Source organism: Hyposmocoma kahamanoa, unplaced genomic scaffold (assembly GCF_003589595.1).
Source record: "Hyposmocoma kahamanoa isolate Upper Pololo Valley unplaced genomic scaffold, ASM358959v1 202, whole genome shotgun sequence".
NCBI lineage: Eukaryota > Metazoa > Arthropoda > Insecta > Lepidoptera > Cosmopterigidae > Hyposmocoma > Hyposmocoma kahamanoa.
Window position 1 is genome coordinate 5,456,035 of NW_020653726.1, and position 12,907 is coordinate 5,468,941.

The window sequence follows — 12,907 nt, forward strand, 5'->3', positions numbered from 1 at the left end:
AAGGAGCTCTACTGCTTCTAAAATTGTTAATATATTTATATATTTTTTGTGAAAATACTCCACTTGTTAAATTGATACAAAGATAGAACAGCATAAAGAAAAGTATCTTTGATCTGACTGGACTCGAACCAGCGTCTGGTGATATGCCAGGACCGCCGCTCTTACCAACTAAGCTACAGATCGAGTTACCAAATCTTACAAATTTCTCTATGTGCTTGTTACAGATGTTTATAATGGGTTTAAAACAGACTTTTTTTTGCAGTCAGCGCGTTCTGTGAGAAACTTACGAATTTATATCGTAATAATTGTGGACTTATATAATATATACCTAAGTAAAATAATAATGAAGACACGCAATACACAAAGGAATAGCTGTAATTATTTGGTAAAACAAATACTTACCGGTATCGTTCTTTAGAACGAAACAGTTTTAAGATTTAAAATTTTTCAAATTTATTTTTTAAAATTTTCATTTTAACTTTAAGAATTTTATTTTTCAATAAAAATAGTTTTAATTTTTAATTCCATCATTTAGACAAGCACATTGTTGCCTTTTCACAAAGCAGCCATTGACTATCCCTGACTTTTCCAGTACTTCATCAACAGAACTAATCAAATCCATCAAGCATCATTCAAAATCGATCAAATCCTAAGTCAGTAACTTTCAATATCAACTCCTTTTTTTTTTTTTTGACGGGGGGGAAATCTTTATGGATACCCCTGAGCCCAGGGAGACTCAGGGGTTATGTGGGGACTCTCCCTCCAGACTGGAGGGCCTACCCCACCAAAACCCCCCCGGGTTTCCCTCTCGCCGGTTGAGTCGGCGCCGTGGGATCAGTGAACATTCATCACGACGCCGCCCGGCCGCCCTAGCTTACGCCAGGGCTCCCGCGCCAACGGAGGGGCGAGTCGGTTGTCCTCCGACCCGCCCCCCAGACGAGTGAGGCCGTGCAATGCAGGCTCCGGGGTCCCTGTCCAGAGCCCGCTGGTCTCACTAGGGGATCAGGCGAGCAGCGAACTGCCTTCGCCTTCTCCCCGTACGTCTGCGCCGGAGCGGGTGCGCGTCTGCCGCGTCCTCGCGCACCCGCTCCGCGGCCTCCTTTTGCGACATAACCTCTGCGCAAAAGGAGGCCACCGCCTCCCAGGACTCCTCGCTATCGAGCATGGCGGCAACCACGCTCGGCAGCGAGAGGTCCTGCCCTACAGTCCCCGTCAGAGTGCGGCATCAATATCAAATCCTGCCTTACTAACAAAATCGGACAAATCCATTAGATAATTCTAGATTTCCGACCATTTTTGTATGGGGCTATAGTTGTGTTTCACGTAAGAGTAATCTTATACTTATATTATGGGTGTCTATTCATATGAGAGGTATATGAGTAGACACCCAAAATAATAGTAACTATAATAAGCATTTATTAGGACAACAAGAAGCCACAAATAAATTAAAGCACGGTGACCACAAAGCCTACTATTTATTTTCACCAAAGAATAAGTTTAGCTATTCAAAAGGGAAATGCTGCCGTTAGACGTTAAAAAAGTTAGACGTTACTGGTTTCTTAAGTAAGTGTTAAGTGCTAAATATGCAGGTTACGCGGGTTCACATTAGTGAATGCACACCTCTGAATCACACCCTTTTCTTTAGGCAGTTGTCAAGTGCAAAACTGTCAGACAATGGAATGACGGAATGACGCATATTTTACTGATCCTGCATACATCCGACGTAAAATCATGATAATGAACTTCCTGTTTCCATTTGACCTTCAGTAAAATATCTCTCGGCTTTTTTATTTATTTTATTTTTTATTATTTCCTTGTTTTATTTATTGCAACTTAACAATGAATTTGTTTCCGATTATGCGTGCAACATAATATCAGTTTAAGCTTAGTGATGTTCATCTATCAGTTGCCGCATTTGTTTTCTAAATATTTTTTTTGATACCAAGTGACGGATTGAACAAGTCGTCACGCATGTTCATGACAGTTGCAGTGTCATTCAGAGCTTTATATCACACACCATGAGACTTAAGTTGACAAGTCCTATGTGCCTGTAGTTTGACCAGCACCCTTACCCTTCAAAACGTAGTAATGCTCACATTACTGCTTGGCGGCAGAAATAAGTAAGGTGGCAGTACTTCCCTGGACTAACTCTTTTTATTTAAAAATATTACAATTATTTGGATACGCTAAATCAATATCCATTTATTCATTTATGGTCATGGCTCCTGTCGTCAACCTTTTATCAAAGGAAACTACTTCTCTTCGTAACTATCAACTCATCCTGCTTTTTTATCGATACAATTTAAAACTGTAATTTTATATTTAATTTGTAGGTATTAAAAACGAGTACGTCGTAGTATTCCGATTATTCGTAGTTATCAATCATGAATTTATTACACGCAACAGAGCCAAATACTAATAGAAAAACTGTTTTTTTTTAAATAAAGCTTGTTGTGATAAAATTAACGTTAGTGATAAAAGTCACGTGATAAAAAAACCATTATAATTTTATTATCGGTGCAAAGATCGAACAACACAAAGAAAAATTCCTTCGATCTGAGTGGACTCAAACCAGCGTCTGTTGCCATACCGGGGCTTCCATTGTTACTAATGAAACGGATTTTTTTAAACTGGTTATGGTCTGGGTGTTCTAGATAGTGCCCCGGAATTAATTCTGTTGTTCTGGTACTCATAGTACAGGGGATTCCGTCGATTGAGAATAGGCAATTGGTGTGATTCTTAGGTACATTATTATTATTTTATTTTTATTACTGAACTACAGATAGACGTTATAACTTTATTTCTTCACCTAGATCTAAACTTTCGTACTCCTGTGTTGTACTCCTGAACTACAGATAGACGTTATAACTTTATTTCTTCACCTAGATCTAAACTTTCGTACTCCTGTGTTGTACCTAGTTGGGCCATAATACTTTATCTGCTTTTTATTCCTTGTTGCAGAACAAAAGGAAATTCTTAAAGGCGTGGACGGTTGTTTCAAGCCTGGTGAGCTAACGGCCATCATGGGCCCTTCAGGAGCTGGGAAGACGACACTTCTTAACATCCTGGCCGGCTATTCGTGAGTGTCATTTATTTTTTAATTTTTGTTTTTACTATAAAAAAAAAATTATTGTTGGGCAAACTTACAGCTACTTGGCTACTTGATGTTAAGTAGGCTTCGCGGTTCATGATTCCATAGTGCTTACATAGAACGGATACTTACGAATACTTTGAAGGATTAATTTTACTTCTGTTATACAAGACTTTTTTGTTTTTTATTTTTTGTAATATCAAGTGACGGGACGAACAAATCGTGCGCCTGATGGTAAGCTACACGCTTGTCCATAACAGTTGCAGTGCTACTCAGACCTTTAAATCGCAAAGATTTGAGGGGCACTGCCACTGCGCCCTTCACCCTGAGACATAAGTTGACAAGTCCCATGTGCTTGTAATTTGATCAGCATCCTTACCCTTCAAAACCGGAACACAGTAATGCAGACATTACTGTTTGGTGGCAGAGATAGGTAAGGTGGCAGTACTTCCCTGGACGAACTCTTTCACAAGGATCTCTACTGCTTCGAAAAGAAGGAAGATGGCGGAGTCAAGAGGCTTTAAGGTGACTCGGATTTAGTTGAGGCGAAGCTGCAAAGCCTTGAACATTCCCGTAAAGTTGCCTGCTTATCAGTATTCTACAGGATATATCACGGAGAGGGTGCGATGAAATTGCACGATTTAATTCTGCCTTCACCTTTCCATCACCGAGGGACTAGACGCCTACGTCTATTCCTGGGGGATTACTCCTACGTTGTGGATATTCTGAACATTCACACGAAGCTCTGATTACATCAGAAGAGTTGAAGGTCACGTGCACACTTATTCTACCCTAAAATGACTCTTTATTAGGCCATTTTCAGGTTAGTGTTTTTTGCCCAATTTCCATGGCAATGTTTATTATTTAAATATTCGAGTAGTATGTTCGTGAAATATTACAATAATAATTTATTAATTATTATGTAAATAATAAAAATAGCCACGAAAATTAGGCATCAATCTCTGATTACAAACACAATATTCTTAACATTTTATAAAAATTATAAATTTCTGGACTATGCGTTGTTTAATAAAGAGAGTTACTTATTTAATCAGAGGTAATTCCAGCAATTAAAAGACGCAAAAGTAGCGTTCACTGAAGGGAATTAGCTATTAGACTCATGGTACTAAAGTGACTAGACGAGCAAGTCGCGTGACTGCAGAGGCACTCAAAGCTAATAATCATAACTTTTATTATAAAAATAAACGATCTCAAAAGTTTTCTTATCTGTTTTCGTTGTTTCGTTTTCATTGGAATTGCATCTATATGCCAAGTTTTATTGAAATCGGTTAGCGGAAACTGGGTGAAATTAAATAAACCGGATTCATCCCCTAATTTCCCACCCTTGGAGGTGGAATATTCACATTTGAGTGGGACTATGAAGGTACCCCTTTTCCGACAAAAAAAAATCATCGAAATATCTTCACAAATGTCGGAGTAACGCGTAAATTACACACAAAAAAATACAGACGAATTGAAAATATCTTTCTATTTCGCAGTCCACCATTTTGAGAGGTATAGGTACCCCTCCGCTGTTTCACCAGCACCCATAGAGCCAGCGCAAACCGACCTCGGAGCATCGCAGCATGTCGCTGCGTCTCAGAGGACTGAAATTTATACCTTATTTCAATTGCAATCGCATAAAATATGGATTGATAAATTTGATTTCCTCTGTCTTGCCGTTCTCCGATTTGTGCTGACCTTTACTCTTCAAAATCGGACCGAAATAATGTTCACAATACTGCTTGGCGGCAGAAATAGATAAGATGGCAGTACTTCCCTGGACGAACTCTTTCACAAAGAGCTCTACCAGGTACCTATAAAATGACGGAAGTATTTTATGTTTTTGATAGACATTCTTTATTCAGAAATGTAAATTTTGGACTGCCGTTTGTCGAATTTGTTACTCAAGTTCATTAATTTTAGCATCACTTACTTACTATGATACAACAGAGCAACGCTTATCAGCTCAAATCAAAAGCTTTTGATATGTAAATCGTTATAAATAATTGATTAGGATCGTTGTAAGTGGAAGAATGTGGTTTCCTCCTATCCGGATGTGAAAAATGTACAAAGTGTATGTTAATCCATGGTACCTAATAATAATTTTTATTTTGTTGATTTCAAAATGTATTCACTTCTATTTTCTCATAAAAAATGGGCTCGCACAAAAACATATTTTAAAACTTCACAAAAAACTTCACCCAACATCAAAATAAATTATAAAAAGAGTAATTGTACATTAACTATGAATTTCAAAATATGTACAGCACAAACTTAAATAAAAACGCAGATTCAAAACATACGATTCAGAACCATAACACGTACACTTAACAAGTCATTAGGAACAAGGTAACACTTATTTTTATAAACATAAAAAATGCACATGATGATTAGTTGCTTGACAGAAAACATCGGAAAAACAAAAAAAAATATTAACACAATAAAGACTGAAACTTCTTTTGATGATGGAGTTAATTAAAAAAAAAGTAGTCAAATAAGCCGAATGTGAAAGTAAGAGACATCTTTTTGTTAACAGAACACGAGGCGCCAAAGGAGAGATTTCAGTGAACGGTGTGTGTGCGTGCGCTTCCCAGGCGGCGGGCCGTGGCGGAGCTCGTTACATTCGCCAGCACGATGACCTCCGCGTGCACTTGACCGTGCATGAAGGCATGTCTCTTGCTGCTGCTCTTAAACTGGCCGATTTCACGGCCCATGAGAGGAAAGAGAAAGTAAGTCATGCAAACAAGTAAATGCTATCGGGAAGTAAATACAGTAGCAATATTTTTTTCGAATTCACATTCAGAATCAGTCAATGTATAAAAATTCTTCGCAAAAGATGGTAAAAAGTACTATGACATCAAGTGGTGTTGTGTGATGCAAATTTGAAATCATTTAGCCAAATGACTGGCCAGAGTGCGAATGGTGAAATGAAAGCGCCGGCCAGGCGTTGAATAATCTGTGATTATGATACGCATTGGAAGCCCTAGGACTTAATTTACATTACCGCAGAACGGGATGGAAGCATATTTTAGTAACGAAATTATATTGTACAATGGTACATTGCATAATAAACTTTATCTCAATTGTGTAACACGAACTAGATACGTTAACTGCGGGAATCCCCAAGACTGCGCGCGAATTCTCTAAAGAAACATACCTGTTTTTTGACTCGTATCTAGCTTATACGTTAGACAGTTGACATAAATTACGATCACAAAAAGTCAGTTCTTTCCCTTCAGCGACGATGTAAGTTGAGCTTTGGTTCACGAGTGAGCTGATAATGAACCATTGACTCCTTAAACATACACGATACAAGAATCCATCAAAAGCTTTTAAAATATTTGGAAGTTTCCTGTTAACGACGAACAGTGCAATTTCCACAAATGTAGGTACTGTTTACGAATTTTGGTTGACCACACTAAATAATAGATCTGATAAAAAACCGTAGATACTGATCTAACCAGTATAATGGTATTTTATATTACAGGTATTTTTTTGCTTCATTGGTTAGACCATTATTTTACTCTGTGTGCTCTTCTAATAATACACTAAAAAATTATTACATTTTTCACAGGTATACGAGATTTTAGCATTATTAGGCTTAAGCGGAACAGCCCAAACTCTCTGCAGGGACTTGTCAGGTGGTCAGAAGAGACGACTGGCCGTTGCCTTAGAGTTACTGTCGGACCCCTCGCTTTTGTTTCTGGATGAGCCCACCACGTAAGTCAAAATTTCAAAATTATCTTTAATTTTGGCCTCCTCGATGGCCCAGCGGCTAGTACTGCTGATGCTAGATGGGGAGATGAGAGCTAGATGAGGCAATGTATACGCTTGTATTACCTAATAAAATTCCGGTTCTTAGTTAAAGTTTACGAAACACGAGGTTTAGAACTATAGTGAAATAAAAACTTTACTCTAAAGCTGCTACGTACATGGATAACAAAAATCCGTTGTAGTGATCCATTAAGCTCTTGCATGTTGTTTCGATCCATATCTGAAATAAATATTATAAATGATAAATGTGTGCAACTCCTATAGTTTCTTATTCATTCTTCTCAGGCGAATCTGTCTTACGAACAAGCAGTAGAGTTTAATCAATATGAAGGTGTAATGAATATAATGTGAAATAAAGATTATTTGACTTCGACTTTGGTGGTCCCACGTTCTATCTCCAGTTGTATCTACTAGGTTAGGTAACAATTTTTTCTAAATTTGTTCTGATCTGTTTGCTAATGTTAATTTCGTTGTTCTGGCCCTCATAGTGCAAGGAATTCCCTTGTTAGTGCCGTTATCCAGTACACTGTTAAAATTTCATATTAAAATACTGAACACGGCACATTCAGTGGAACACCTGTGAAATCCTCAAAATAATGCAAAGTTTTTTCAGCAGTGTAGGTAGGAAATGAACTTATCATTACCTTTTTTAAATTAAGTCTAATGAATTAGTCGGCTACCAATTTTGTCATTAATTTCTTTTAATTGAATATTATCACAGAGGTGTTAAGTTATTCATGGTTTATTTTGTGTTCTTGTAAATTCCATAAACTTCATTTAGAAAGTTTTAAATTGACGCAATTTTAAAATATTGCTGTTTTGACACAAAAGCGAAAAATGCAATTTCGATTTATTTTAATGTTGAATCAAGCTGTTAATATAATTGTTACTTTTTGTCTAATTCTTATTTATTTAAATATAAATATTACTATGTATTTTATCTCACTTTTTTCCACTTTTTTTTCATTTGAACGGATCTTTTTTACCTCCTGTTGAGAATGTACTTCACTTGTCTGCACTTTCTGCTCTACTGTTAGGAAAAGACTGAAATAATCGATTGCCGTATGAAATAATTATCTTGTAAGTACCTTTTACTGTACACACATTTTACTTTTTACGCATTTTACTGTATAACTTAATACTATAGTGATATGTGTGCGGCTGTGGCGTATACAAAAGGATCTCATTCAGCTAAAGCCACAGCCTATGACGCTGGTTTTCAACGGAACCTAAAAATATAAATTTTGTAGTGTTTCTGTTATTTGTATTTATGGAAATAAATATTATTATTATCAGAAATATAGTGCGAACACGATGATACACATTATCACGTTCTGAGAAGTATAACTTACTAAACGTACGATCATGGCCAATAGCGATAAGCATTAATTTTTACGAACAAGTAAATAGCAATTTGTGTTTCTATTAATTAAGTTACATAATTCATTAGTTAGTTAGTAATATACGTATTGTGGAGACTTCGAAACAAGTGACGGCAGTAGTCTCGAAATCATACGTCGAAAGATTGTACATAGCAGTCAGTATGACTAATAAGTGGGAGCCTGGAGGTCTGTCACATATATTAACACACACTAGTATGGACTCAAGTCTCTTAAAAACATTTTCTTTTACTACTTTACTATGACAATATTAAGTATATTTATACTGCAAAAGTAACTGTTACGGTTTCACGTCTAAACCGGTGAACCAATTTTGACGAAATTTGGTATATAGAGGTAAGTGAGACCTAGAAGAAGGACATTGGCTACTTTTTGTCACAAAGTGTTCAGTAGCAGTAGAGCTTCTTGTGAAAGACTCTTATGAAAGACTTTGCCAAGAACGTCCAGGGAAGTACTGCCATGTTAGCTATTTCTGCGGCCAGGGTGCTGGTGAATCTACAGGCATATGGGACTTGTCAACTTATGTCTCAGGGTGACGAGTGCAGTGGCAATGCCCCCTAATCTTTGTGTTTTAAAGCTCTAAGTGGCACTGCAATTGTTATGGACAGCCGTGTCGCTTACCATCAGGCACACGACTTGTTTAACCCGTTACTTGGTATCATAAAAAAAATATTATTGAAGCAATACGGTAAAAAGTACGGACATTTTTGTGTGCATGTGACATAAATGGCGCGTGAGACGACCCGCACTATGCACCGCGAGCGCACCGCTAAATTATGCGAATGTGTACCCGTATCAGGCATGCATGCATACATAGGCGCTGTAACATCCGTGTGGAGTTACATTGCTTATCTTATTGTACTATGGTATGAGTCAGTATAAATAAATCTACTTACAATATCATTATGCAATAACATCAAGTACTATTAGCGTACAGTCATGAAAACAGCACTCAATTGCACTTTTATCGATACATAATTATTATGTGTGTTACTTATATTTATGGAGTGTGATCCTAGATTATTAAGTATTAATCTTCCTTGTAACTACTTAATCGTTGATTATTTTGTTCCAAATCTTTTACTACTGTTGTAAAAACTTAGACTTTACAGCATATCAATGAGAAATGATGAATGAGATATAATTATGCAATAAAATAATGATGAATGTATTCTACTTCTGCCGACATTAATTTTTCACTTTTAAGTTACATCAAAATTCACTTAATGACAGTTAGAATAATTGATGTTATGTACTATCAACAAAATCGAAGCCTGGCATGTTCGAAAATAGTAGTAGTGTGTAGTGTAATAGTGTTAAATATAGTACCGTTCCTTGTTTTATTGACTCTATTTTTGTGAAAACCTCTTGTTTGTAATAAAAATACTTATATAAAAACAAGTAAGTTGCCATTTCCTGCACGGAAAAAGAATCCTTAAGGTGGTAATGTCGATTTTGCTGGTACTATATAAGAAAACACAATGGTACAATGGTAATTTCTCAATCAAATTATTATAAAATCTGTATGTGGATTCAAAATTATAACACGGCGTACATCTACATTTCCCGGATGACGTAAAGTCAATCCTATAAACAAATAACGTTTAAAACTAATGCATAGGATTAATACTTCATCGATATTAACTGTATGAAAAAGAGTGCAAGGTGTATCTATTTTGTAATAGTGAATATATTAGAATTATATAATAAGACTATATGGCCGTGGTAATTAAACGGTTTGACCTACTGTCTCTCAAGTAGAGGGTCGTAGGTCCGAATCTGTGCTTGCACCTCTGCGAGTTTTTCGGAATTTATGTATGACATTCAATTTGAAATATACCATGAGCTTTTTGAAGAAAACATAGTAAAGAAACCGACAAACATCAGCAAAACAATTTAATGAGGTGTGTGAATTTTTCAATCCGCCTGGGAACTGTAGCCCAACCTTCCATTGTGAGAGGAGGTCTATGCCCAGCAGTACGACTATATATAGGCTAACTATTATTAAGACTTTATAGAGTAATAAATTCTTTTGAATCGTGTTTCAATACCGTATTTATTTTCAGTGGCCTGGACTCATCCGCCTCAACATCTCTGATCGCACTTCTCAACAGTTTAGCAAGAGGTGGACGAACTCTGGTGGCCACGATCCATCAGCCATCAGCGTTACTCTTCGAGAAGATAGACTCTATTTACTGCTTAGCACAGGGACAGACTCTATTCAAAGGCGCCAGAGTAAATCTTTTGCCAGCTCTACAGAATGCTGGGTTGCGGTGTCCAGCTTACCATAATCCTGCTGATTTTTGTAAGTTGTTTTTCTCACCTATTTAAATAAATGTACAAAATAAAAATATTTTATTTTTTAACACAAAACATACAATATTTAAAATAAAATTATTGCTAAAATTGCTGTGTCGAAGAAAAGGTAATATTTTTTACGTCATGGGTAGGTAGGTATGCAAGTACTGATGTGTGGTGCACAAGGTTACTTTTTATTATTTTATTTATTTTTTTTATTAAATTTAAATTCACAGACTACATTGGTCCAAATTTGTTAGTAACAATAGAATTCTTATATCTATGTTAGTGCACAAACTTACATCTAAACAATTAGTGTCTGACCAACAGAAAAATTATCTCCTGCTGATCAGCACCTGGGCAAAGTGGCGCATGCATGGCGAGTCATACCTCGCCGCCATAATGTTCAGAATGGAGTTGGGGCTGGCCCGCAGCCTGCAGAGCATCGAGGCAGTCTTTTTGCGCATAATGGCATAAAAGTCATCTAGTCTAGCTTGCGCAAACATACCCGAGGCACCGCAGGCCCGCGGCAGCCCCATCAGCATCCTGAACCCGTTATTATATTGTACTCGAAGGACGCTTATAGCTCTCTGCGTAAAGCTGGCCCATAGATTACACGCGTAGAAGACTTGACAGTAAGCTTTAAATAATGTCACTTTTACTTGCTTACTACAACCATTTATATAAAACCATTTCAATTTACGAATTTTGAAATATAACTAATTAGTCATAATACTTGTAAATAACAATTTAATAATATACATTTCAACGAGTAGAAAATGGAACATTGGTATACAGGGTGGAAATTTGTAATGCCACCTGGAGGGAAAGTACTCTAAATACTGGAGATAGAAATTTTTACTTAAAGGAAACAGTCCTTTATTTTTTAAAAGAAATAAAACTGCATTCATAGATTTTCGAAAATTTCTAGCAACGCGCGGGAATCGAACCCGCTTTAATCTGAAAAAAAATGCACCCTGCACTTTTAATGGATCGATCGATAGGGTTAATTATAAGAATAAAATCTCTCTCACAAAAAATTGGTTAATTAAATGAAAAAAAAAAAAAACCATGAAATCTTAACGTATTTTAATAAAACGAAAAAAATGGTAATCCAACTAATTAGTTGCTCGAAGTGAGCCCATTTTCTTGGATACACAAATTTAATCTTTTAACGAACTCATTTTGAGTAACTTTTAATAACGTGTTGTGATGAATTGTATTACAAATCGTATTCTGAACCTCAGCCTTCAACTCGTTTACACTCGCATAGGATTTCTATCTCCTACCTATAGGATATCTATCTCCAGTATTTCGAGTACTTTCCCTCCAGGTGGCATTACCAATTTCCACCCTGTACATAGGGTTATAACCCGGTAGTGCAAAATAGAAAATATTTCGTGTTCTATTTTGCACCACCTTTAAAAATTCATCAATTTCTATTCCTACTCCTGGTTGACGGTCATTTTTAACAACAGTCACATCACGAGGGTTTATTTTGACACCAAAAGGTTGTCATTGCCAGTCATTTGATCGTAATTTAGCATTTCGACTAAATTGGTTTACTTTTAAAATTTGGCAAACTGTTTAACCGAGTTATCTGAGCGTATTAACTATTATAATTAATAACTGGCTATACCAGATGATGCCCATTACAAATATATGTAGACGACTTTATAGTCAAAAGCTTGCGTAATAAAGCTGCATATTTTATGAATTTGATTTAAAAAAAACTTTATTCTCGTGTAATAATAGGAATTAGTGTGCATTAGATAAGGTAACAACAAATTTATTAGTATTCATAAAAAAAAAGTAAATTGATATGGGTACAGTTTTTGTAACATTATGACTGGTTTTTTTTATGATTTACATTCATTTACATAAATACAACATTTTTATTCCTCTATCATAAATTTACAGGTTATCTCTATAATCCCACGAAGAAAATCCAAAACTGCAGACTAAGATGATACATCCTGGTTTTCAAGGTGCCTTTATACTCGTATTTCTCATTATTATTTCCTAAAAATATTATAACTTTTTTTAAGGAAAAAACGACCTCAAATGTTCGTACATCCGCTTTTGCTGTTCGTTACCGTGGTTTAATCAACGATAACTGAAATGCATAATGTAAGTCCTCGTCAAAACGAATTATTTGAGCCCAAACACAAAATAGCTGCTGTACACTGTTGAGGAATTCCTTCCATCTGTCTGCCATTACCATCATCAGAGCAGCTCTTATGTCATATTTTGTTTTATAAAACCAAGTGACGGGACTAGCACGTGCGCCCTGGTGTTTTTTTTTATACATGGCAGGCAAATGAATGTTAAGCGACACGCC

At 36.3% G+C, this 12,907-nt stretch overlaps 1 protein-coding gene across 1 annotated transcript in view; it reads left to right on the forward strand.

The window, feature by feature from the left end:
• Positions 1-12,907, forward strand: part of LOC113226945 (ATP-binding cassette sub-family G member 1) — a 90,544-nt gene that overhangs the window by 52,435 nt on the left and 25,202 nt on the right. The window contains exons 3-6 of the mRNA XM_026459761.1: positions 2,962-3,079; positions 5,631-5,823; positions 6,669-6,814; positions 10,335-10,573. Of these exons, the coding sequence (XP_026315546.1) occupies positions 2,962-3,079; positions 5,631-5,823; positions 6,669-6,814; positions 10,335-10,573 (696 nt within the window). The remainder of the gene's footprint in view (positions 1-2,961; positions 3,080-5,630; positions 5,824-6,668; positions 6,815-10,334; positions 10,574-12,907) is intronic.